At 33.0% G+C, this 26,335-nt stretch overlaps 1 protein-coding gene across 1 annotated transcript; it reads left to right on the forward strand.

The window, feature by feature from the left end:
• Positions 1-478: 478 nt before the first annotated feature.
• On the forward strand, positions 479-22,343 carry LOC124372980 (the record flags this gene model as incomplete). The annotated part of the gene is made up of 10 exons (XM_046831386.1): positions 479-492; positions 1,617-1,669; positions 10,467-10,737; positions 11,700-11,895; positions 12,327-12,557; positions 14,140-14,229; positions 14,511-14,619; positions 16,105-16,196; positions 21,084-21,228; positions 22,225-22,343. Coding segments are annotated over exons 1-10 (1,320 nt in total), but the record flags the coding sequence as incomplete, so codon positions are not given.
• Positions 22,344-26,335: the final 3,992 nt, after the last annotated feature.

Genomic DNA, 26,335 nt, shown 5'->3' on the forward strand with positions numbered 1-26,335 from the left:
CAAAAGCATGAAAGTAGTTATTTTGAGACCCATGCATGTGACATAATACTATTGCTTAGTTCTTTTCGTCCTTAATATTTTTTCATATAAAGTTTGTGAGTTACATTATTTGGTTTATTTAGGTCCTATGTTCAAAACTTTAATCAACACTAATTTTCCGGGTTGTCCAAAAGTTATTATTTTATTGTTCTTAATTTACTTACTAAATTTAATTAAGGGTTGTGAAATAATACACATCTTGACTAATGTTTATATTATAGATTTTTGACCAACATTCTGTCATCTGTCTTCTTGAGAAGGTGGGGGCTTAAATGTTGTATTCTAAATATAAGAGATCTATTTTTCTTCTTTTTATTTATAACAGATCCATTTGATAGAATATTAACTAAATAAATTTCAAATTAAAACATCTAAGACTATTTAATTAGACATGTAGAACAGACTTATTTGGCAACTAAGTCCACATAATTAGGGTATGATGTTATACCTTGGGTAGGTGTTTGATATTCCAAGATGACTAGATTACAGAAACTATCAGCAAAAATCTAATGGGTTTTTAGTTCATTCTAAACTAGTTTGGATTTTGGTTGGAAAACACAACACTTAACCCTCCATCAGGCGCTTAAAATTAGAAACACTGTCAGGCGCTCACGGAGGTTTCCTCCAGGTTAGCGAATAATGGATATCATAGTCGTTTAAACTGTTTTTATTTGTTTAAATATTCATACTGATTTAATTACAATGTAATATATTCATTTTTAGAAATTAAATAAAAATTATTCTCTTATGTAATGAATTTTCCAAATAAGAAATTCAAAATTTAAAAAAATGTTATTGTATAATGACAACATGATTTATTTCAAGGAATAGTGCAATTAGTTGTAAAAATGTTTAACCTACTGTAATAATATATGGAATTTAACTTCTTACAAAAACAATTTACTTAAATTCTTGAGATATTATACAATTGTAATGTCAATTATTACTCTAAAATCAAAATTTATTCTTTACTAAAATTTTTTTAAAACACTACACAAAGTTTCAAAACATTTTCCTTCTGGTTCTTATAACGACAATGTTCACTCCGTAAACAGTACTGAAATGTTCCCTAGCACACGGGTACTGTACTGACAAGTCTCTCGTCTTCATTCTCCATTTCACAAAATTCAAATAAAATATATTGTAAAACTTAAAAAGAAACCATCACAGGTCCACACATTTAGGCGCACACGGATTATTACTCCATAAAAACTAAACACTATAAGGCGCTCACGGAGATTTTGTCCAAGCACTACAGACACAACATCGGGCGCTCACGAAGGAATTGTCCAGTCTCGCACGGAAGTAGACCTCATACTGACAGATTTTGACAAAGATAAGCGGGAGGCTATTGTTTCGCTTCCCCGAAAGATGCTCGTGAAGTACACTGTGGGAAACGACTGCCAACATCAGAAAAGTAGTACTATTTTTAATAATAAAAAATACACGGAGGAAAACTCTGTTTAGCGCCCGATGTAGGGTTAATATAGGCCTAAAATTATTTTGATAATGTAATTTTTCTTTGATTCTAGGTGAATTCACTTATAAGACTGGACAGCTGGGGTACTCCTCAACAGCGTCGAAAAATGGGCATTGATTCTCCTTCTCATTCCTCTAGTAATTTGGGCAGGTATGTGACTGAATAGAACATGTTTAAATAATTTAATGTTTTGTCTTGTGGCATTTTAACAATTTTAAAATTGATATTTGTATGTTTTTTTTAAGTTATTATCTTTTAACAACTAAATTGCTGAACTATTGGGTTTCTCATGATTTTATCTCGTATGTTTTAGTGTATTTTGTACTCGCTTTGTGTTTTGAAAATAAAATTGGAAAAATGTTTAGTGTATATCAGCATTAATATTCAATAATATTTGTGTTTCTTAATCCACACTTAACTAACACTCAGTTTCAACTTGAGTTTATGAAAAAGGCTGAAACAATTGTTCACATTTAAATTTGAGAAAATATTATACTGTACTTGATCAGTAGTATCATGCAGGTAGCAAAGACAAAGTTACTATCAAACTTTTAATCCAGATTGTGTCAGTGGCCAATTTAAATTGTCCAATTCCTTGGAAATACCATTAAAAAACTGTTATAAAACCTACCTTAATGGACAAAGCTTTAAGTATTACTCAAAACTTGCTGGCTACCTTCACTTTTTATAGAGTGGCTTCGGGAAATACAGAGGAATGAAACGATAAAATACCTTAAAGGGCATGTTTTCCCCAGACAACAGTCTGAAAAACCATAAAATTACTATAATGTAAAACCTGTTATAGACGATTATTTTGAAATATTGCATTAACCTATTACGATTTTTCCCCATAATATATGTTTTTGACCATAGTAGGCATTTCAGTCCTACATATACGTATTTTCTTCATTGGGTCAGCAAGGCAAACTAAACCATGGCAATTGAAATATATTAGACCAAATGTAGTTTACAGGACTGGAAGTAAACTGTTTTGGACTAAAGTAGGTTTCTGAGGGCTATGTATACATTTTATTGATTTTTACAAAAGGGAAACTCAGCTGTGACGTCGGAAATATAGTTAATTCAAAATAGAAATGTTTCTTGCACACACTGAATCTAATATAAGAGACAGGCACAATTTTCCTTAACCTCCGGTCCCCCTAAAGATAAACACTGAAATAAAATGCACCTGATGTACACCTAATTACATTTGAAAAATGTCATAGGGCTCCATCATATTATATCATAAACGGTTTTACTAAGTAGGCTACGGACTTAGATTTGAAAAATTCTGTACAAAACCTCAGGTAACAGATAGCACTAGAAAAATACGTTTCTCTCCTAATAGCAAATGACATGGAACCTATAGTTCTAGTACAAAATAAAAAAAATACAAGGCATGAAATAAAGAAGACTATATCTTACAGTTGTTTTGTTGAATAAAGATTCTCAATAATTTCTTTAACATACTTATCAAATACACTCATAATTCTCTTAACAGGAAACTGTAAAAGTTTCACAAACAAACTAAACTAAAAATAATTTAAATATAAATAAATCATCAGCAAAACACCATATTTTGGCAAAATTGACGCATAAACTACCACAAAGTGCAAACAACGGGAAAATACACGATTGTTAAGTATATTGACTTTTAATGATTCTTTACTTTTATACTTATGAGCGATTGGAATTTTGCTATCAGTATCAAATAATTGAATATAATTTCAATAATTTAATTAAAAGATTCACTGCGTTTTTAAAATTGATAACCTTTATCCAATTTTTTACATGTGTCACCAGTGACTCAATATGATTGTGGACTTTGGCATCTGTTAGTGTAGGCCATTACTAGAGCAATATGGATGAAATTGGTGGAAGTAACAGATTTTGTTCTGTAGGGAGTTCCACCTGTGACTCATGCCACACACCATTTATATTCAGTTAAACTAATATTGAATTATTAAATATAACTCAAAAACATGATAATCGCAAAGATCACTGTGTAAATGTAATAATGTAGCAGGCAATGACAGTAGCGGAAATTAGTAGGAATAATATAATCGCACATGCCTGAGTAATGAGTAATAACTGTTTAAACAAAATGTCGTGGGACAAAATTTACGGTTCATAAGTAATACATTTAATTAATTACGTTTTATAACATATACTATTTGTCATTTCAATCCCCAATTAAATCAGTAAAATACTGTTAAAAAATGTAACACTCCTCCGCAAAATAGATTAGGTTTGGTGAAATCCAGAAGGGTTCTCAATTAAAAGTAGACAATAGACAAATAAATATTCTTTAAGAATAGTAATAGGGTCACATATGTTTAAAACACAGCTGTTAAGTATATTTAAATTAATATTGTTGACAATGCATTATGTCAAGATGCATCTCGGAATCTCCATTCTTCCCTGGATGCATCTAGGAATTATTCAAGGTTTTAAAATGGCTGGTTTACAAGGAAGTTGTGGAGTTTCCTCTTCAGATCATCTCCCTTTAGTCTTTTGATATTGTCTGGTAGAGTGTTTCCATAGTTTTCGGTCGATGTAAGATGGCTTTTCTTCAAAAAGTGCTGTACTGTGTCGAGACAGAACAAAGTCGGCTGTGGGACGGGTGTATTAGGAGGAGTGAATTAGGAGTCACTGTTGAAGCATGCACCAGTGAAAATATTAAAAATCATTTATGAAATACATTAGGTCTGATCAAGTGTCATGTTATGTTGTACCTTATACACTTATTACAAAGTAGAAAGAGGCAGATATACTTAGTATTGTATGTTATAAATGTCAAAGGGTTAACATAGTGTAATATTTTATGTAATTATCAAGTATCATAATCAATAAATGTTTTGGCATGTAACTCATAAAAGTTTACTACTTGTTTATTTTTTCAATGTAATTTAAAGTAGTGTAGGACTTTATAAAAGAACAGAGGATCTGTTACTGGCCACGCCTCCTAGGTAAGTAACTAGAGTTTATTGTTTCAGGTTTTTTTTATTGCTGAACATTCCTTTCCCTCATGTGAAACTTGCCGCAGAATGTTCAATACTTCCAGTTGGGAGTTTGTGGTTTTCTCTCCTGTTGAAACTATTACTTAGTTATAATGTTTTTGTTAAAGTCTTGTTTTGGTTTTATTATTTTGTTTGATTATTCATCCATGTGCACTTTAATAAGAAGAAACTAACCCTGTGTAACTTACATCACAACTAACAGTTTTTCACTTAACATTTGCAATAATCAGCTGTGTATTTAGATTTAGCATAGTTTATTTTTTTCACTTTTATATTCTTTGTTCAATTCAATACTTGTGTATTTTGCATTTTGCAACATTGGGTAACATTATATGCAAGTTGTGCAAATGTGTTGACTTTGTCATTTGTTATGACAAATTGTAAAAGTTTTGAGGAAGTGTTCAATATTTAATTTTTTACTTACAATTTTATTTGGTTTGGATCTGTTCTGTTAGAAATAATCGGTTTTCACATTGGTTTATTTAAAAACAAATAATTTCAAAGTGTTTACAATTTTACATTTTTATAAACTAATCATTGGTGATTAATATCTTGTCCATTTCTAGCTTATTCATAGCTTTATAAATGAATCATGAGGACCAAAGACATTTTCTATTACTTAAATTTAAGGCTACATAGATTTTTATGAAAATCAAATATTTTATATATAAGATTGAGGTTTTAAGGCAATAAAAGACATTTATTCCTTATTTAATTTTTGTTTTGTTTCTCTTTATATTTATATATTTGAAGTTGTAACTTAACATTTTACAACTTCAACAGACTGACTTACTTTACCTGATAGTAACAACGAGGGACTTGTTGCTTAGCTTTATAAAGTTGTTATTTTATAATATTTATTGTATTCAAATGTTCTGTACAATGTTCATTCCAAGTTTTTAACGAAAGAGCTTGTTCGTGAGAATATTTCACAGTGTACTGTTCAGCACAATTCACATACTTACATAATTTCCCCACAGTATATTTTAGTATGTAATAAGTACTTTTATATCCATCCTGAACAATTGGTAAAAAAAGCAAAATATAGCTATTACAAAAATAAGTATTAGAAAAAGGTCAATTCCAAAAAAAGGATTGTTCAAAATTCAATTTAACATCTTTGTTTTAAATTGCATTACATTTCAGCAATGTAAATGATGTAATGTTAATGTAATGAAGTATTACATTTAATTTTTGTTCCAATAAAACATAGTCAATAATAGTCAAATAAAATTATTGTCAATAAAAAAATTGGAATCTGATTTTAAATTCTTATCTAAGTGTAAGATAATAGATTAGATTCTATCTTTTTTGTAATTAATTGTGTCTGTAAATCTGGTATTTCTAGGTTACTTAGAACTTCTTATTAGCAAGTTCAATATATTGAGTTGATGCCTCAACTTAAAGTTTCAAAATGATTACAATGATTTTTGGTGATACATAGCAAAGTAATCACTAATAACTAAGGCTTTTGCTTCCCCAGGTGATGACTTTGCACTAAGAGGTTCCAAGAACCTCAACCAGATTATTGTCCAATTATTGTTAATTTCCTGTCCAAAACCTCTCCTGTTTCTGTTATATTTTAAAGAGAACTGGTGGAATGAAAAATTGATAACTGATTCAATTTTACAAGTGGCCTACATTTAAATCAATTACCAATACTCCAATTCCAATAAGGATCAAGTGAATCCAGAATAAAGAACCGAAATCATTTCACCCATTATAAAAACTGACTTTGTTATTAATATTCCAATATATAATGTCATAATAATACTTTTTAAAATGTATTGCAAATTATTCTAATTAGAATTGGAACATTATTAGTAACATCTGTCTATTTGTTTTGATATTTTTAGTAATTTTTAATCTTTGAACAATGTTGAAATAAGTGTTTTATATCAAATATAGTTTAATTTATACTAATGTTTTAATGTGTATCCCATTTATTTGCTTTTTTAACTAACTTTCAAGACTTCTATCTGAATCTGTATATTGGTGCTAAAAATAAGAAAAGTGCCTTAAATCTAGTTATAATGCTATTTTTTGCTACTAAAATGTTTTATGTATGTTATATTTTGTATTATTTATTCAGAGAAATAAATATGTGGAGATGGCCTTTGTACAAAAATTACTATTTCCTGTTTGTATTAACACTTTTTTTAATTTGCAGTACAAAAATTACTGTTAGTTATGTGCACACTTACATTTTCTAGTACATCTGGTAGCTTGCTTAAGAGTAATTATTATTAATAATGACAGAAGATATACATCAATATAAACAACATTTGAATAAACATACAAAACAAAATTTCATTTTATAAAATTTTTAATTTAAAATCTTATTAAATTCTAATTTAAATATTTGAATTATTATTTTTGGTTTGATTTTACTTATAGGGTCATGTCTGTAAGATGTATGAAAAGAGGTTAAATGTAAGAAAGGACCTTGTGGTCCTAATTTCCCTTCAATAAAGAATTGTTTCTATTCTATTCTGAATATCTCTTACACAATCTGTCTCTTACATAATCAAAACTATCGTTTAAAGTAAATAAATGTTTCTCCATATTTAAATAAGCAATCATACAATGAAACTAACAAGATTGTGGCAATTAAATTGAAGCAATGGGCCAGCATTAATACTTTTTGTAAAGACACATTTTCAACGTAATATGCAAAATATTGTATTCTATTTTGGTTAAAACGGTTAATTTTGTATTATCAAAGAAAAAAATCAGGATGAAAGTGTAAACTAGTTTAATTTGAGTTGTTATGATTGTGCTGAACATATAATCATAAAAACTGTAAACAACATTTTTCATACTGTTGTTGTCATAGTGAAAATTGTTGGCATCAAGTATTTGTACAGTAATGACTTTAAAGGAAAACTCAGATAGAGTTAATTTCAGATGTGCTGCCTTGCTTGCTTATATGAATTAGTCCAGGACATGATATACCTCTGCAGTCTTCTTTTAAAGTAGATTGGATTACTCTTTTAATTCAGATGGTAGTAAACTGAAGCTTTGTATCTGTCTACAGAATTAAAATGTTTAATGGAAAAAGGCTAATTCTGTATGCTGAATGAATAAAATCACTTGCATGTTTGGTTTTTTTGTGAGCCATTGATATTCCTGGGTTAACCTGAGACCTTATGGCATTATATAATGTGAGACCTTCATTAAGTATAAAGATGGTGCAGTTGGAATCCAAAAATCCTTTCAAACTTGTCTACAGCTCTCATGATGTTGAAAACAGACCGTACATCCAAATGCTGCTTCTGGATTCCCAGCAGCCACTGTAAGGTAATAATAGAGGACCCAAAGAAGGAGCATATAACTCATGTGAAATTCAAATACAGCAAAGTAGGCAGGTTTTATTGGTTGGTTAGTGAAGTATGTTTTGACTCTTTACAGATAAAAGAAAGATGAGCTAAGCTTCTGGGATTAGAATTTGATATGGCTCCATCATGAGATTCCATTACCTAGAATAAAACTCATGTGAAGTGGATGTCTTAATTTGTAGGCTAATCAGGCCAGATAAGTACTTCATTCTTTGTTGTTCTGTTGACAATTGTTTTGTTTTGTCTTAATTGAGCACAAGGCTGCTTTTGTTTTATGTATCATATAAAATGCAAATGAATGTCAGTATCTTCAATGCTTCAGCTGATCTGTTATTAGTGATCAGGACAGTGACATTGGCGCCAGGTAACAGATGACAAAGTAATTGGCAAGATCCTCAATATATAGCATGGACAACAAGTGGTGAACCTCGAGGAAGATCCTTAATTATCCTCTAGATTGATTATTGTTAACTTTCATTACACTATATTTTAGTTGCATCAGCTTTGCAATCTATGTGATTCAGTGGTAGTCTGAAAAAAGCTTTGAGTACTGTGCCTGTGATTCTGAAGTGATCAACTATGACGGTTGTGATAGTTAAAGGCAAAGCCATAATATTAAGGAATACACTGGTCATGACTATTCACAGGTTGCAAGTTTTGAATAATATATTCAGCACTGTTGTTGTTGGCTTTTTATCAGTGAAGTTTTAGCTGACGCTTGGAAATAATAGAATTTTGCTTAGGCAGTTCAGGAGTCTAGATAAAACCAATTTCATGAAACAGTTGGTATAAGCAATACTGACCTGTAGTTTAGTACTTCTTTTTAATCACTTTTTTTAGAGAAGATAAACTGTTAATATTTAATTTTTGGAGGGAAATGCACCATAGGATAACTAGGGGTTTGTTCATTATATATTTGTTAGTGGTAAGCAAGCTTCATTTTTACAAATCTTGAATATTGTGAAGAATATGATTCTTGTAGAAAGTATGATTTTGAGTCCTCATTGGTATAAACCTCTTTATTTAGTGTTTGTCAGTAAAAGTCAGAAGAGTGTTACATTTGGCTTATGATCAGATGTGGTATGTGTAATAGATGTTATAGATTTAGCATTTCTGATTGTAAATGAGCAACATTGCCAAGAAATCATTGATATGGTTGCCACTTGATCAATAATCTGTTCTTTTCTCATGATCTCCAATTCCCACACAATGATCTTGTCCCTTCATTCTTGCACCATTAAAGTGTTTCATATTGTTTTGATCTGATCTGCTACTTTTTAGATAAAGTATTTATTGGCTTTTAGTCTGACCTGCTACATTTTCAGGTCATTATCGTTTTTCTCCTGAGAAGGATCCAGTTGTATGTGTTTCCAAGCAATAGAATTCAGTTGATTAGAGTGTGAACTAATTTAGGTATGACATATGTATAAAATACAAATAAATACCTGGGAAGTACTCAAATTCAGTGTATTTATCTTGTTTATTTGAATATATGTCCTTACAAAAATGTAGAAACTGGATCCTGAATTTTTCGTGGTTTCAAAATTTTCTTCTTAGTGTTCCCAAAGTTTCTATGAGGGAAAGGAATACAACTCTAACCAGCTGTTCTGGAACCTTTGTGCCATTGTTGAGTCATTAGAGCGGTAAGTTGTGTTCCTTTCCATTACTTTAATTATTTCATAATTAATAACTTATTAACAAGTATATAACTGCAAAATGTGTGGTAAAACATATTTTGTATCATAAATTATTAAGTAGTTTTGTGAAAGTTAAATAAATACAGCAAGCTAATAAGATAAATAATTGCTACTTAAATGTAACCTTGATGTGGATACATCAATAAACATATGTATTTTCAAAAACAAAATATATCATCATTCTTAATTCTTATACATGAAAAATCAGAATTATACTTTTTTAAACTATCAAACCAACTAAGTTAAAACAATGATCATTAGGTTGTAACTCTTCAGATTTTAGTGCTAAATATTTATTTGATTACAACTTCAAAATTGTTCTATTTTTATTATCATGGGGCCTTCAGATCGTTTGGACTTCTAATAGTTGGAGTAAATTTAAAAAATTACTTTTTCAAACTAAACAAATTTTTGTCAACAAAATAAAAAAATAGTGTGTGAAGCAATTTTGCTTAAACAGCTTTAAAAGTACAGTATAATCTTACTGAATTAATAATAAAATAAACATTTACAACACACATATTTACAATGTTCACATACTGAATCATAAATCCATGCTTGATGAGTGACATCATCAATGAATTGATTGGACTAAAATTGACAACATGTTTTCAATAATGAAGAAAACTTTTGATATAAAATTGATGTAGTTGATGGTGATACTTAGTTACTCAGTTGTTTTAATACCCTTGATGTATTTCTGTAGGTATTCACCTGTTGTCTTCTTAATTTGATCCATACACCCGTAATTTAACCAATTTTTTTAATATCATGATTTAACCCATTTCTATGACATAGTAATTTAACATGGTAATTTTACCCACATTGTAACTTAACAACACTTTGTGATATTAACTTAGCTCGTTAGTTAAAACCTGGTTATATTTTACAGGTTATAACCTGTTGGAATGGTGGTCTGAAGATGACACGTCTTCTGTGAGCCTCCTCTCCTCCCTTTCCTCTATCTGGGACGTCGTAACCTCCTGGCTCTTGGACCTCTGGGCCTGGTTTGATGGAAGCTGGCTGTGGGCCCCTTGGACCTCAGTGGCAGCCTGGCTGCAAACCTCAGAGGATCCTATCACAGAGGACCAACCAGTGGATTATTCCACTGAGGCTGGGATAGAAGTGGACTGGAATGCTGCATTGACTTGGCCTTTTACCACGTAAGTTGATGTCGGTTTTGGAAGAAATGTCTCTATATTTGAAAACAATAGCTCGTTGCTAGGGGAGCAACCAAATATCGATATTGATATTATTACACTAATAAATATAAATTGTACATTGCTATATGATTTGTTTTTTAGATCAAAACAAAATTACGGAACAAAGCAAACAGTGCTACTAGTCAAACGCTTAATTCACATCTGATGAATTCACTGGCTGACAAACCATAACAACATCATAATTAACTACCATTCCAAAGACCTACGAGGAAGAAAACAGAAAAACCGTCACTAAGCGAAACATATCGATTGCAGCTTTATGGTTACTTGGATATTTGAACTATGTACTATATTAAATATAATTTAAATACAGATTGTCATGCCAGTTGACGCCAGCACTATACAGAGTTTTTACAGTGTTTGATATGCCGATGCCATAATACTAAATCTGTCAATGTTAAAGAGTCACTAAATGAACTTCTAAGCAGACAAGACTCATAATTATCCTATAAGGAAGAACTATATGCTGGACTTGGTGTCAATAAGGATAGAAAAAACCAGAAGTAGTCATATTTTTCAAGCAAAACCTAATCTCAGGCTTTTTAAGTGAATTGGGAGACACTTTCGTAGAAAAAAGACCTGTCTGATCAAGTAGTCGTCACTTGTGAGATGTCATTTTGAACATACCTCTGTCATCTGAAATAGAAATATGGGTACATCTGTGATGCTGTTGAGGGAGTTCAGAGGTTTGTTTCTTGGATGGCATCAAATTTCCTGGGACCTATGCCAACCTTGAGAAATATTGTAAGTCAAGAAGTTGAACTCTTGACCATGGAGAAACATCTTCTGGTGGATTTGTTTTTTTTTTCACAAAGTACTCCATGTGAGCTCAAATCTCATTGTCCGTGGTTTCCTTGTTTTTCACTGAGTGTACAAATTTCAAACATTTTATCTATTTACAGAGCATCTGCTTTCTTCTCAAGCGCTGGAGATTATTTGGGAACTGCAGCCTCCTATCTTGGAGATACAGTTGTTGTTGTATTCTCTGCTGCTGGAAGCTTCCTGTCTACGGTGGTTGCGTGGGTGGTTGACTGTTTGTTGGCCGTACCTGCGCTTCTGTCATCGGTTCTTGCATTCCTTGCATATCCCTTCAAGTCGGTGAGTTCATTTTTATATCCAATAAAGAGCTGTTTCTTGATTATATAAAAACAGGATGAAACAAATTTTATTTCATTGTTAAGACTGTCTACACTTAGTATTACATTAAGTAACCATCAGAAATTAAAATTATTTTGAATGTAACTGAATTAAAAAAAAGTCAAATCTTATTGTAAAACTTGATAGGACTCCTAGACTATAATACCTCTCTACATTCTTTCCTTTCTATAGATATCTTATGAAATGTAAAAACCGAGTATTACATCAATCTACATATATTCTGGAAAACAGAAGTCAGTAGTATGACACAATAACGTATTATTATAAAGGTCAAGTTATTAGAGTTTTCAGTGACCGTTTCAGTAGGATTATATATCAATAGTTTTTGGATTTAATATTTGCTAATTTTCCATTTCTCATATTTTTGACAGATGAAGTGGGACTATACTGCACCAGTGGACTATACTGTGCCCGTGCCATCAGCTCCGTACTCTACTGGTTCGCCAGAGCCTGATGCCAGTCTGGACCGTCTGCTAGGGGACAGGCAGGCCCTGGCAGGTCTGGTCCGACACTTGCTAGCTAGTGAGGAGTTTGCTAGGGCTCTGGATCAGCGACAAGTGGAATCATCACTTCACAAGATCCAACTTGAGTTCAGCAAAGTTGTAAGTATTATCAACCTAAGAACCTGAAAATCTTAATTGAAACGTTAAATTAATAACTGAAATGTAATACAAATCCTAAGCTCTGCTTGTGTAACACAGGAGATAACACAAAGAAAAAAACCTTGAGATAAGAAGTCAGTCTAGTTTAGAAATAAAAGATAACTCTTCCAGTTCTCTTCCTCTCCTGAAGTAATTTGATTGGTGTTCTCAGAATTTTTTAAACACAAATTTGAAGAAAAACCCCAGTCACATATCTGAATTACTCAAAAGATATCTAACTGATCAACTTGAATATTATAAACTAATAAATTAAAGAATTATTTAACAATGTTTTTTCTGTTATCTATTTAATGTGTGAAAAACAAGTTTCCAAGGGGCTGATGAAATTTCTCGTCTGTCTACCTATTAGCAGAATAATTGTGCTAAAGACTCAGCCGTTTAGTTACCCAATTTACATGTGTGCAAGATTGAATTAGACAATGGTCTATGTCTGTTTTGTGTCCTGTCTGTCTCCATCAGATTTCAGGAACAAATTGAGCTATCAACTTGTCATTTTATATGTGAAAATTTATTTCTACATCGACAAAAATCAATTTCAATAGTAGTGCATTTCTCTTCCGGGGATATCCCTTGTTCTATTCTTAGTAAAACCTATTACTTTACAATTGTTGACACTTACTTTTGTAATGGTATTAATACTGGAACACATGTCTGGAAATAAAATAATTAAAAAAAAGGGTTTTAGTTGTTCCATTCATTATTCTAATATGAAGATAACCCTATAATGGAGTTAATAACAAAAAACACACACACACACACACACACGAGCGCACGCGCACACACACACACACACACACGCACGTGCGCATGTTCCAGTATTATTTAAAAAAAAAACGTGTATATATAGGTGTGTTGATTGTTGACTGTTGTCACTGTTACTTATTGATCAGCTGCACTTATGTCGTATATAACACGTTTAACAGAAATAACGTTTATTTCTAATGTTATTAAAAAAAATTACACAGGCTAGATCTGAAATATGTTTTTATATATGTATAAGGATTATTATATTGTATATGTAATAATCTTTCAGTTTATGGTTATTGATTTTAAAATCTCTTATTCTTAAATGCTGGTTCAATTTTACTTCTTTATATTTTGTATGTTTATTAATATTTTTAATTAGAGCCTAACTGCACTTCCTTGTATTTAGAAAATTTGCTGACAATAGTATTTCAATAGTAGTACAAATTGTTGTAGTTCTAACATATATAATTATAATTAAATGATGCTTGTCTTTGCAAAATATGTTTTTTTGCAATTGAGGGATTGATTGATTTCTAAGGTAAGGATGAACACAACTGCTCAGAGCAAGAAGAACAATTACGATACAGAGTACTATAAATAGAGCCTAAGCTCAAACACGTATGGCATAAATGTTAATATAAAACAATACGAATAAAACTTAAAAACTTTCAGTTAACTGAAATTAAAATATTGATGTTAATTAGTAAAAAATATAAACTGGTACACTTGGCTTTTACATTTTATTGATCCAAACATCCAATGTTTGTGTTTTCAGAGAGAAGAGTTGAGTGACAGAATTTCAACTGAAGAGAGCTCAGTTGAAACAAAAATGGACTCTTTGAAACAACAAATTCAGGAACTACAGGTAAGAAATATAAAATGTCTAAGATATTATTTATTTAGTAGGTTAGTATAATCATAGTACATGTGAGAATGTTTGGTTTTATTAACCCTTTGGATGCCAGCGCCCAAGGTTGTTATCTGACCCGTGACCGCCAGCACTCAAAAGGCATGTACTACCCAAAACCACAAAAGATTTTATGTAAATTGAATGAATTTTATCAATCTCTGCTCAGGATACACATAATTTCCTGTAAGAATTAAACAGTGAAGTTATTTTGAGATCAATTTAATGTTTTATTGTAGATGGCACTGCTAGCACACAAAACACTGGTCTCGGAGCAAGCAGCTCTTGGCAACAGGCTGGAGGCCAGGGTCACCTCTACTGAGCAGCTTCATATGCGAGAGGGCGAAGGTGAGTTGTTACACGACTGGCTCAGAAGTAACTCGCTAACATGTAAAACATGCAATCAACACCCACTCAATGTAGTTCAGTTTTTGTTCTTGATATTTTTCATGATTACATTTGTGTAAATAGTTTTAGTATTTACGATTTTCTTCTGCATTTCTTCGTCTTTGTCTTACGCTTGAGTGATTTAACCAACAAATTATAGTTTTTTGTAGCACAATGAATATTTTTAACTATTTAGCTTTCTAATAAATTTATGGTTATTGCTAAATATTCCTCTATCCCTTGAATTACCTCTGCTAACCAGTAGAAAATTACTCCTATAATTGACTCTTTACATAGCAAAAACGTCAGAACACAGAACGTCATAGATTTTTGCACAGAGTCTTCAAGCAAATTTTCAGCAAAGTTTGAATAACAAATCTTTACTTATGCCGACCTTGAATATAATTTTATCCCCAAGAATAAAATATCATTATTAACTCTTTCAGTTTACAACATTCACATATAGTATGGCAAAATCAAAAGAATAACATCCAACATTTCGTTATAATGGCATTCTCAAAATATTTCTTTAGAGAACGTAAAAGGCGAACCACCCAACACATCTTGTCAATAACTAATTCCAATTAGCCCATTCCAGCTTAAAAACAACTCAGTCAACATATCTCTTTGAACAATCTAATACCCTGACCTACTTAACCTCATCAGGATCCTGAGAGGGTTCAACTTTCTCTAAACCTACTTCATATTTCAGAATAACTTAGAGAAAGTGACTTATGCAGAAATTGCTGCCATTTACTAGTTCCTGGGAAGTTGCATTGATCAAACCAATAAGCCATCAATCTAGCTTAGAACCATCCCTATGGGTCCCATTCCTGTGACTACAAAACTTCTATGATACTTACCTCCATCCTCATCCAACTGAGTTCTATCCTCTCCAAAAAATACAGGGTGTCTGGCAATCATACATGTGATAATGTAATGTATTATTTCTCTACCCAGTACATTCTAGGTCTAAACCTTCCTTAAATATATGAGTAGTCTAGATTCTAGTTCTAACAAATACAATTCCCTGTTTACACTCATATCATTCTGTGCAGTAAAAACTTTAACAACAGTTATATTTTAAAGCATTAAAAATCCATTTTCTCATCCCCCTCCCTTCCAAGTTAAAACACTTTCAACTCAAAATAATGGAACTTGCCCATTACTGAATCACCAAATCTCGTGATTATCCCAACCTCAGTATTAAATAGACATTCCTGACCTATTGCCTTCCCTTCCAGTTTCGTGATGAGTAAACAGTTTCATGGAATTTCAGTGTTTAATGTGGCTTATTATATATAAACTTTTCAGTGTTTCATCTAATTTTTAGTTCTCCATCAGTAGTATTAACCTTTCTGGTTTTTCTATCTTGCTAATTGTACTAACACAATTTAATATTTTTATAAATTCAGACATTTCAGTGTTAGTGTTTTCTATTTTCAGAGCAGGCAAAGTTGAAGGAGCAAATCCTTCTGGAGGTCGCCAAAGTTAGAGATGAAATTACAGAACAGTTTATGAATATTCAGTCAAACCAGGTCAGTAATTTGAATTTAAGACCACTAGTTATAACTGATAATTTACAGCTAATTGTATAATATACATACAGATGTGCCCTTGCAATAACACTATTTTTCTTGTTAATATTCTAGTAATTAAATAGAGTGAAGGTAGTTATACTCATGTGTCAGAAAAAGTTACAAGATAAAATTAGGTGTTTTCCTCTTCTAAATACTTAGAACTATGGGGTGAACCAAAAATACACCTACAAAATAGAAAATTATGTGAAAAGAATTGTTTTATGCTTTAAATTTAGAAAGACAAGTTTTTTTAACATTTTTAGAACAAAACTTTTTTTATTATTAATGTTAACAATTATAGGCCTATTGCCCTGGTACCTGTTATATCTAAGGTAATAGAATATATAATCAAATTATAGATTGAATTTTATTTTGAGCGAAATGAACGGTTTTTGTCTGCCCAGTGTGGTTTCAGACGTAACTTGTCCACTATTAAAGCTGTTGAAAGTTTTGTAAAGTACATCATTAATGGGTTTGAAAATTCAAATTGAAAATTTGAAAATTGAAGAAATTAGTGCTTTTCCACTAGATTAAAGTAAAGCATTTCATTTTGTACATCACAGGGAACTTATTGAAAAGTTAGGTTATTATGGAATAGAGGACAAGGAGCTATTTCTATTCATCTCCTATCTGTCCTGCAGATCCCAGTTTGTTAAAATAGGTGAATAGAGGTCCAGTCTTAGGCAGTGGCAAGCGTGATCCCCCAGGGTTCTGTCCTGGACCTCTTCTTGTTCAGTCTTTATCAATGACCTTCTAATTTTTGTGCCAAATCAGTGTGTTTTGTATGCAGATGACACTGCATTAATGTATTCTATTCTGTAGAAACTAATACTGTCATGACAAGCTACATGAGGGAAAGATTTGACCTCTGGTTCTCTGCTAACAGCTTACATGTTAATGAAGATAAAACTGAACAAATTGTTTAGGCCTACGTACCAACTCTCTATAGGTCAAGTTGCTTGGAATCTATCTTGTGACAGGTCAAATTACGACATTTGAATATTCGCAGGGAATTGGCAGACTGTGACAATAGACAATAGACAATAGACAATAGACAAATTTCTTTATTACGTGTTCATTAAGAACAGAAATAGGGTCATGAAATACAAGTACAACAAATATTATGTTGTCAGTGTCAATGAACATGGCTGCGCCTCAGGTCATCTTCTCTTGCAGTTATGAATTCTTCCAGCGTGTAGGTTGGCCTGCTCACAAGAAAGTCATGGAGTCGCTTCTTGAGAGCTGCTCCTTTGAGTTGCTTTATTGGTGTTGGAAGAATGTTCCACAGTTTACGGCCATTGTAGCTTGGACTTTTTCCATACAGGGTTGTGCGATGTATTGGCAGGACATAGTTTTTTGGAGTTTCTTGTGTTATATTTGTGGTAGTCTTCATTGGTCTGTAGATTTAAGCTTGTCAACGTATAAGATAATGTGTAAAATGTATAATGATGTGACTGTTAAGATTCCTAGAGTTTTAAAAGCTTGTCTGCAGCTTTCTTGAGGTCCGAGCTCAGCAAGAATTCGTATAGCTTTTTTCTGTAGAAGAAGAAGTCTGTTATTGTTATTGGCTGAGGATCCACCCCACACACCGCAATTCCATACCTTAAATGCGATTCTACAAGAGCGTGGTACGTTGTTTTGGCAGCTTCCAGATCACTAACCCATTTGATTCGCCTCAAGGCATAGATTCCAGTACTGATTCTCTTGCATAGATTATCCACATGTTCTGTCCACGTATGTTTGTTGTCCAGAACAACTCCCAAAAATGTAACAGAATTTTTTGTTGATATATCAAGTATGTTAGGGATAGGGTCTTTTTTTCTGCTGAAATTTACTTGAATTGTTTTGGAGGGGTTTATTGCTAGGTCGTTACTGTTACAATAATTGAGTGCTTTATTAAGTGCGTTTGTAGCTGTTGCGTGGATTCCCCTGGCGGTGTCATTTTTGACCAGGAGTGTTGTGTCATCTGCATACATAATACAGGTGGTGTGTTGGTCTTGAACATGTTCGGGGAAATCGTTAACAAAGAGCACAAAGAGGACGGGGCCAAGGACCGATCCCTGAGGTACACCACGGTTGAAAGGCAATGGGTTGGACTTGACTGTGGGTTTTTACACCGCAGCTTGTGGTTTGCACCTCGACAATCTGAGAGCGGCCTGTTAAATAGTTCATGAACCAGTTTTTTGCTCCTCCTACTATACCCAAAGATGTTAGCTTTCTTGCAATTATGTCATGTCCTAAGCAATCGAATGCCTTGCTGTAGTCAAGTAGCAGGGCAGTAACATATTGTTCTTTGTCAATTTGAGTAGTAATAAATTCAACAAGGCTGATTATAGCAGACGAAGTTGACCTTTCTTTTAGAAAACCCGTGTTGGCTGTTATTTATGAGCTTTTGGTGATTTAGATGTGCCATGAGTCTATTTAGGACTACTTTTTCTATAATTTCTATAATTTTAGACGTCAGTGAATCGGCAGACTGTGACGTCAGTGAATCACATGTTGTCGGAATTGAGGTTTATTTAATTTATAACGGAGAAATATATTAAACTTTATATGGGAACAAATTTAATTAATTAAAATGAGTTATACATAACCAAAAATTCGTGTTTTACAAAAGTACTAAATAAAATTACGCAGAAAAGCCAATTGTGGGATAAAATGACTTGCGTATTGATGACGTCAGAAAGCACATGTTGCTAAAAATTTAAATAAAAAAGCTTTAGAAAAATAATAAAAGAAAATAGAAAGACTTAAATTGATCAATTATAGTGAACATGATAAATTTTGACAATTATAAGAAAAGAATCAAATCATATTCAATCGTGAAGACGCTGATTTGAACAGGAGAGGGGATGAACATTGTTTGAGTCGGTATGCGTGGTTTTTAGAGGGAGAATCCTTCTTCTCTGTCTGGACTTGAAGCAGTAAGGACATCTACTCGTATAGATCCTCCTAGTACAGTAGTGATGAAATTTGAAACTGTACAATAGTGCATTGAAGTTGTAATTAGGGATGGGATGTTGTGTTAGATTCTCAAATTATCAAAGCAAAGTGAGTAGAATTAGACAGTGTAATATAAAATAAATTGACGTCAAAGTCATTTGCTTTGTCTTTCATTGAGTATCCCATCTACAAAGAAATGTGGTAAGTAAGATAATAACCTTTAAATTAAAGAATATTACTTTCAAAACTTATTTGATTCAAAGTGATTGATAAGAACAGTGAATATTTTGTGAACTTTATTATGATATAAACAATCATATTGATCAGAACTTTCAATAGAGTAATATTAAGTTTGAACCATTATTCAACCTACTTAAAAAACCTGAAATAATATAGACCCAGTGCTAGTGATAATATATATATAACGTGTAGCCTACTTTCATTAATACAAACTACACTTTCAACAACACCACAGACATTGAAGTTTGATCATTATTTAAATATCAACTTGGAATAATATGAGTTAGCCAACACGAAGGAAGTCGCATAACCAATAAGGGGCAGCACACTTTGAATACCGATTGTGAGAAAATTGGGACAACAAACAGGGGCCTGGAACGTAGCAAAATAGCACAGTCAACTTGGTACCTGGAACGTAGCAGAATGGCACAGCAATGAGGGGAACGTAGCAATCTAGACTCTAAACTCACCCGGAGAAGCGATACTCTAGTAGATTAAGTAGAGTTATTTTTCCTGTTAAACAAACATAAATCTTGTACCAGCACTAGTTTAGCTATTAAGCCATATTTTTTCTTTTTTTCACTTGCACCTATTATATTGAACTCTTTTATGGGTCAATTCTAGTGGTACTAAAGAAATATCATGTGTCAAAAAAAGTTATATGCACTCTCTTTAGTATAAATATCAGAGACTCTTGTAAGCCATTTTTTGTTGAATAGGGTATACTTATTATACCTTGTATTTTCATATTGCAATGCGTATTTTTTATTAAAGAAAACCTAAGTTTATTCAGTGTAAGAGGCATTACTCATGATCACAGTACTAGATACTGTAACCAAATCAATCCAAGATATGTTAGGCTAACCAAAACTCAGCACACAAACCTGTATATTAGTATGAAACTTTTCAGTAGGCTACTTTTAAGTGTTAGAAATACTACTCTGAAAAAATTTTAAAATGTTATGCTAAATTGGGTAAAAGAAAAATAATTTTATTCAGTTGAAGAAATGTTATCTTCCAATTTCTTATTAGAATAGTGACATGTACTTTTCAGCATAAGTATGCACTAGACACTAACAACTTTGTCAATACATTGTAGTATGGGATGACAGTAAAAATATTCTTGATTCTTAATTATTTTAGTTTATACTATATGTACTGAATACTTAAAACACCCTTTAAAAAAAATATGACTAGTAGGTCTTTAAATATCATGTGAAATGTAAACAAAAACAAAATATTTGAACACTTAGATTTACTGCGATTTGATAGACTTAAGTTCACGTTCAATCCAAATTTATGTTCACAACTGAATTAAAAATTCAGATATAATAAAACATACCAAAATGTTCAGGAAAACAGAACAAAAAATTTAACAGTTCTTTAGTTTTTAACTATACTAACCCCCTTAAAAAGTGAATATGCTATTGTTTAACTCCTGAGGAATTTAAGCATTAATTGCTTAATATTAATATTTTATGGGCTTAAGCATAAGTTTTTCCTGTGAGCCTATGCTAGGATGTTGTGATAGTATGAAATATGAATACAAGAACCCCTGTAAAGAATCTGGCTTATAATTGCACCAGTTCTCTTTGGCAACTCCTGTTGTAATACTGTCCATTGTGAATATGTGTAGTAGTTAAGGACTTGTCACTGTTACAGAAACTGGCCACAGACTCAGGGACGCCACCATTACTGCCCAACCGAACAGAATTGGAAGCCTTCATCAATTCCACTGTAGAGAAGCTGTTGGCCGTCTATGATGCAGATAAGATCGGCAAGGTGGACTATGCCTTAGCTTCATCAGGTTGGTAAAGCATCATATTGGTTCTCCAATATGAGTCGGGATTTATGCAGGTGCAGACTAGCTCAGTATGGATTAGGAACAAATTAGACATTTGTTTTCCCAATTTTAAAATGGGACTCAGTCAATGTTTACTAATTAATTTTGTCCAGTTTGCCCAACAACTTGTTACTTAAATTATAACATTTATAAATGGCACCATTTCACTGTTACATTAATTTTTTATACATTGTTAGTAACATAGCAAGTAAAGTTAGGTCCTAAGAATTTTAAGACCATCTATGCATGAGAAGATCAGCAGTCAAGTTATTGTGTGAAGGAAACAATTTGTGAGGAGCAGATTTTGGGTGAAGTGATTCCGCACAATGATATTATTTAACACATTGACTGCTGCAGATGAGTTTTACTATGTCTTACTATTTAGATGCGTAAAATTTGTTGAAATGATTAATGTTTGAAATTGAATTTTGACAGTTTGGATTAACATAGACGCCAAGTAAAAAAAATGTGTATGAATATTAAGTATACAATTATCATACAAGTATACAAAATATATATATATATACAATCTCTTTTATGTTTTATCCGATTTTAAGAAATAGCAACAAAAATTGTGCCTTATTTAGAGAATGTGTTAAAATATCTCTTTAGCATTTTGTTTTATTCGTAATAGTTTTAGAAAAAGATCTACACCAAATTTAACCACTTTTAGTGCTGAAGGATTGGTGTGCATAATTTTTAAGGTCCAGATATAACATTTTAATACTATCTTGATCATAAAAGACTCTTAGGAAATATAACTGAAATGTAAGAAATTGCATATATATCAAAGAAAGTCTTTTGCATACTTTCCAGTATTAAGATGATTGGAGCTTATGATGTGTAATTTGGTTTCATATACTATTAGTTTGTAAACATTTGGTTATAAAAATTGTGAATATGAAATGGTTGTGAAGCTTGTCAGAATTTTGTATACTAATAATCTGAACTGTATTGCAGGAGGTTCTGTGCTAAGTGTACGGTGTACTGAAACATTCTCGAAGAAAAACGCACAGTACTACATGTGGGGCTACCCTCTGTGGAGCAAGGCGGCCAATGACCCCAGGATAGCTCTTGAGGTGAGAGAGGTTGTGTCTTCATTTCCTTTTGAGCCCATCTTATCTTGTAGCTTAAGTTGTGGAGGTGAAGTACAATATCCTTTCTAATTTATAATTTCTGGTCTCATAAAGTACCAAACACACTTTGTAAATCCTGCAGAGAAAACTGATGTGCTTTGTACACATTACCAAATATTACAAGAAATCCCTCACTAGAACTGGGTAGTCAGAGAGTTCTGATTGGTTGCATGCAATGATTGTAGTCGATGGAAAGGGTCATCTATAAAAATACCATCACTGTGAAACTCTATCTTCAGATGATCTCTTCCGGTAAAAGCCCAGCCAATTTTCATCTATCAATGAGAGGAAGATGTGCAAAACTGTGAGATGTTAAGTAATGCTTGATTTTAATATCAATCTCCTAGTTAGCTGATCATTAGCAAACCTTTTCAAACTGGTTTTATGGGTAACCGTGATGTCAATGAAAAAATCATAGGAAAAATAAAAATTTGTGAAAAAACTGAATTTTTTTTGGGGAGTTTTAGTTAATTTTGAAAAATGTATACTTAATATATTACAGTAGGCTCTTGCTACTGCTAATATTACCTGCTTTCTCTGTGTAATCCTCCTTCAGCTTTGATTATGAAAAATATAAAAAAATATAATGTATACAACAGGGTTTAAACTGCAATCGCATTTTGCGGAACAAGCTGAAAAAATGTGATGCTATTGAGAAAAGATCTTGCAAAATTGCGACGAAAGTGAGAAAGAACAACTAACTGGTAAAAGTATATAGAACGTTGAAAATCGATTCACAGTGATAACAAATATTGTTTTTCAATGGTACTATATTTTCTCATCACATTTAATTTCCAATATATATTTTTTTTGCCACCGGTTGACAAACTGTCTAGTTGGAAAGCACCTCCCTATTCTCGGATCGAAAAGAATATGTTAATCACAAACTAACTAATTTAGCTAAAATTATGGGTGTTACATTAAACTTAAGATTGTTTATTTCTGCAGAGAAACGTATAAAGCAAACTCGCCTTCGGCTCGCTGGGGGCTACGCCCCCAGGCCCCCATTATGGACGCTTGCAAATTCGGGGATAAGAGGGATTTGGTGATTGGTAAAATTCGGACATGAGGTCATGCCAGGAAATTCCCTGGGGGGGGTTAATGTAACCAAGGGTTAAAACATTAGGGGGTTTAATTTACTCAGGAGGTTATGTGGTCTTACCAGGTAATTCCGGGGGGGGGGGGGGTTAAGAGATTTGGTGATTTCTTAATCTGATGTACGCTTGCAAATTTGGGAATAAGAGAGATTTCGTGATTGGAAAAATTCGGACATGAGGTAATGCCAGGAAATTCCCTGGGGGAGGGTTAATGTAACCAAGGGTTAAAACATCAGGGGGTTTAATTTACTCAGGAGGTTAAGTGGTCTTACCAGGTAATTCCGGGGGGGAGGGTTAAGAGATTTGGTGATTGGTAAAATTCGGACATGAGGTCATGCCAGGAAACTCCGTGGGGCAGGGGTTAATTTTACCGGGGGTGTAACACATCAGGGGGTTTATTTTAATCAGGAGGTTATCTGGTCATACCAGGAAATCCGGGGGGGGGGGGTTAATGTTACCGGAGGTTAATGACACACTTGGGCCTATTTTAGAGGGTGTTGTGTCTGTGAACATAATAAAAATTTACTCTGTCCGTATCTGCTATTGACGCTTAGCTAACGCTTAGCCAATTTGTATAATGGGGTTGTATTCACTCGTGAACCTAGCAAATCAAGTGCAATCTGTATCTGGAATGAATTACTAAGTATTAGTTACATATAAATTTAAAAACTCCAAAAATTGCCAATTCACGACAAATATTTTGCTATTTATCGCATTTTTTCGGGCTTATTATAAAACATACAACAAAGAGTTACATAATCTTTTTTGAAGATCCCATTAAGTTTTTACATTTAAGCTAGAACCAACTGTTTGGCTGCTATCGAATCTAGAAACAAAGTTCTTAAATAAAAATTACGAACTATTTATATTTATTGGCCGAACCAATGGAGATATGAAATTACCTGGGGGGGGATTAATGTTACCGGGGTTAAGACATCAGGGGGTTTAGTTTACCCTGGAGGTTATCTGGTCATATCAGGAAATTTCCGGTAAGGGGGGGTTAATGTCACCTGGGGTTAATGACACATGGGCCTATTTTAGAAGGTGTTGTGTCTGTGAACACAATAAAAATTCACTTTATCCCTATCTACTATTGACGGTTAGCTAACGTTCAGCCAATTTTCTAATGTGGAGTATATTCACTCGTTAACTGGAATTAGCAGTATTCAGGGAAAGTTTATGTCCGAAGCATTAGATTAGGGATCTTGGAGTTAAAAGAAGACCTATTTTATCGAATTATCCAGATTTAACCAAAGTTTTGAATTTAAGGGCATTTTGCGGCTAAACCGTTAGAGATACGAGAAAAAGTGACCTGGACCTTTCTTGTCGAAAATTTAATTTTTGTCTTTCGATTATGCCATCAGATTTAAGCTACGACCTATAATTTAGGCAGTACAGAGCTTAGGACAAAAGACTGGACTGGGCAGTTTAAAATATCGTCGGTTATGCGGCCAAACCGTTGAGGATAGGGCAAATTGTTACTGAGCCTTTTTTGTAGATCACATTATTTGCTAAATCCTGTTGAAAATTTGTTTTGAGCAACGAGCAACCGTTTAGGCCGCTATCAAGGCCCTGAATGTAAATTTGTAGGCGAAAATTTCCAAATCTTTTCACTTAATCGCATTTTGCGGCCAAACTAATGGACATAGAGTAAAAAGTCACTTGACCTTTTATGTAGATCACTTCATTTCCTATACCTAACCTGTGTTTTATTTTGCCCTCCGACCAATGGTTTCGCCGCTATCGACCTCAAAAAAACAAACTTTTCACGTAACTATTACAAAAGAATTGCACATAATCACGTTTTTCGGCCAAACCAATGGAGATAGGGCAAAAAAGTCACTGGACCTTTTCTGTAGATCGCGCAATTTGCTAATTTGATGGGTCAATCAGATTTGAGCTACGACCAACGGTTCGGCCGCTATCGGGCTCGAAACATTATTTTTATCGAAAAAATCTCTGGAATGTCAAATGTTCGAGCGTTTTGTCGCATAACCATGGAAGATAGAGCAAAAAGTCACTGGACCTTTTTTGTAGTTCACTGTTCATTTCCTGATTATGAATTTTTTTTTGTCAGATCCGAGCTAGCTCGAACGGTTCGCCCGCTATCGGGCTTACAAAAAAGGTCTACATGGGTAAAAAAATGCGCGTTTTTTTTGCGAATTTATTTTGAGGGGTTTAAAATTAAAAATTCCCGGTTTTCAGACTTTTCCTGTTGGTTATACGGCAGAAGGTACCTGCGTGCCAAATTTCAAGTTTTCCAGCACATCTAGAACTATGTTAGAATTTGTATCTATATATCAGTCAGTGAGTCAGTTACACATGCGGCTGTATAGTATATTAGACTCGCCTTCGGCTCGCTGGGGGCTACGCCCCCAGGCCCCCATTTGGGTGTTGGCCAAATTCGGGGATAAGCGGAATTCGGTGACTGGTTAAGTCCGGACATTAGGTAAATGACAAAGGGATTTAAAAGTTGACCTTTTCATTGATTTTGTTTCCGGATTCGTAAAAAAACTTTTGACTTTGAGGGCATTTTGCGGTTAAACCGTTAGAGATACGACAAAAAGTGACTGGACCTTTCTTGTCGGAAATTTAATTTTGTCTTTCGATTGTGCTCTCAGATCTGATCTACGACCTATGGTTTAGCCAGAAATGAGCTCGGGAGAAAAGTCTGCACGGGTCAGCTATCTTGAATTGTTTAGTATAAACATAATAAAAACCGACCTCAAGGCAGTATTTTAAGTCGAACAGGGGGTTTAATATCACCAGGAGACTATCTAGTCAAGGCGAGAAAATCCCTGGGTGGGTGATTAATGTTAAGGAGGTTAAGACAAGAGG

This window comes from Homalodisca vitripennis, unplaced genomic scaffold (assembly GCF_021130785.1).
Source record: "Homalodisca vitripennis isolate AUS2020 unplaced genomic scaffold, UT_GWSS_2.1 ScUCBcl_4536;HRSCAF=10767, whole genome shotgun sequence".
NCBI lineage: Eukaryota > Metazoa > Arthropoda > Insecta > Hemiptera > Cicadellidae > Homalodisca > Homalodisca vitripennis.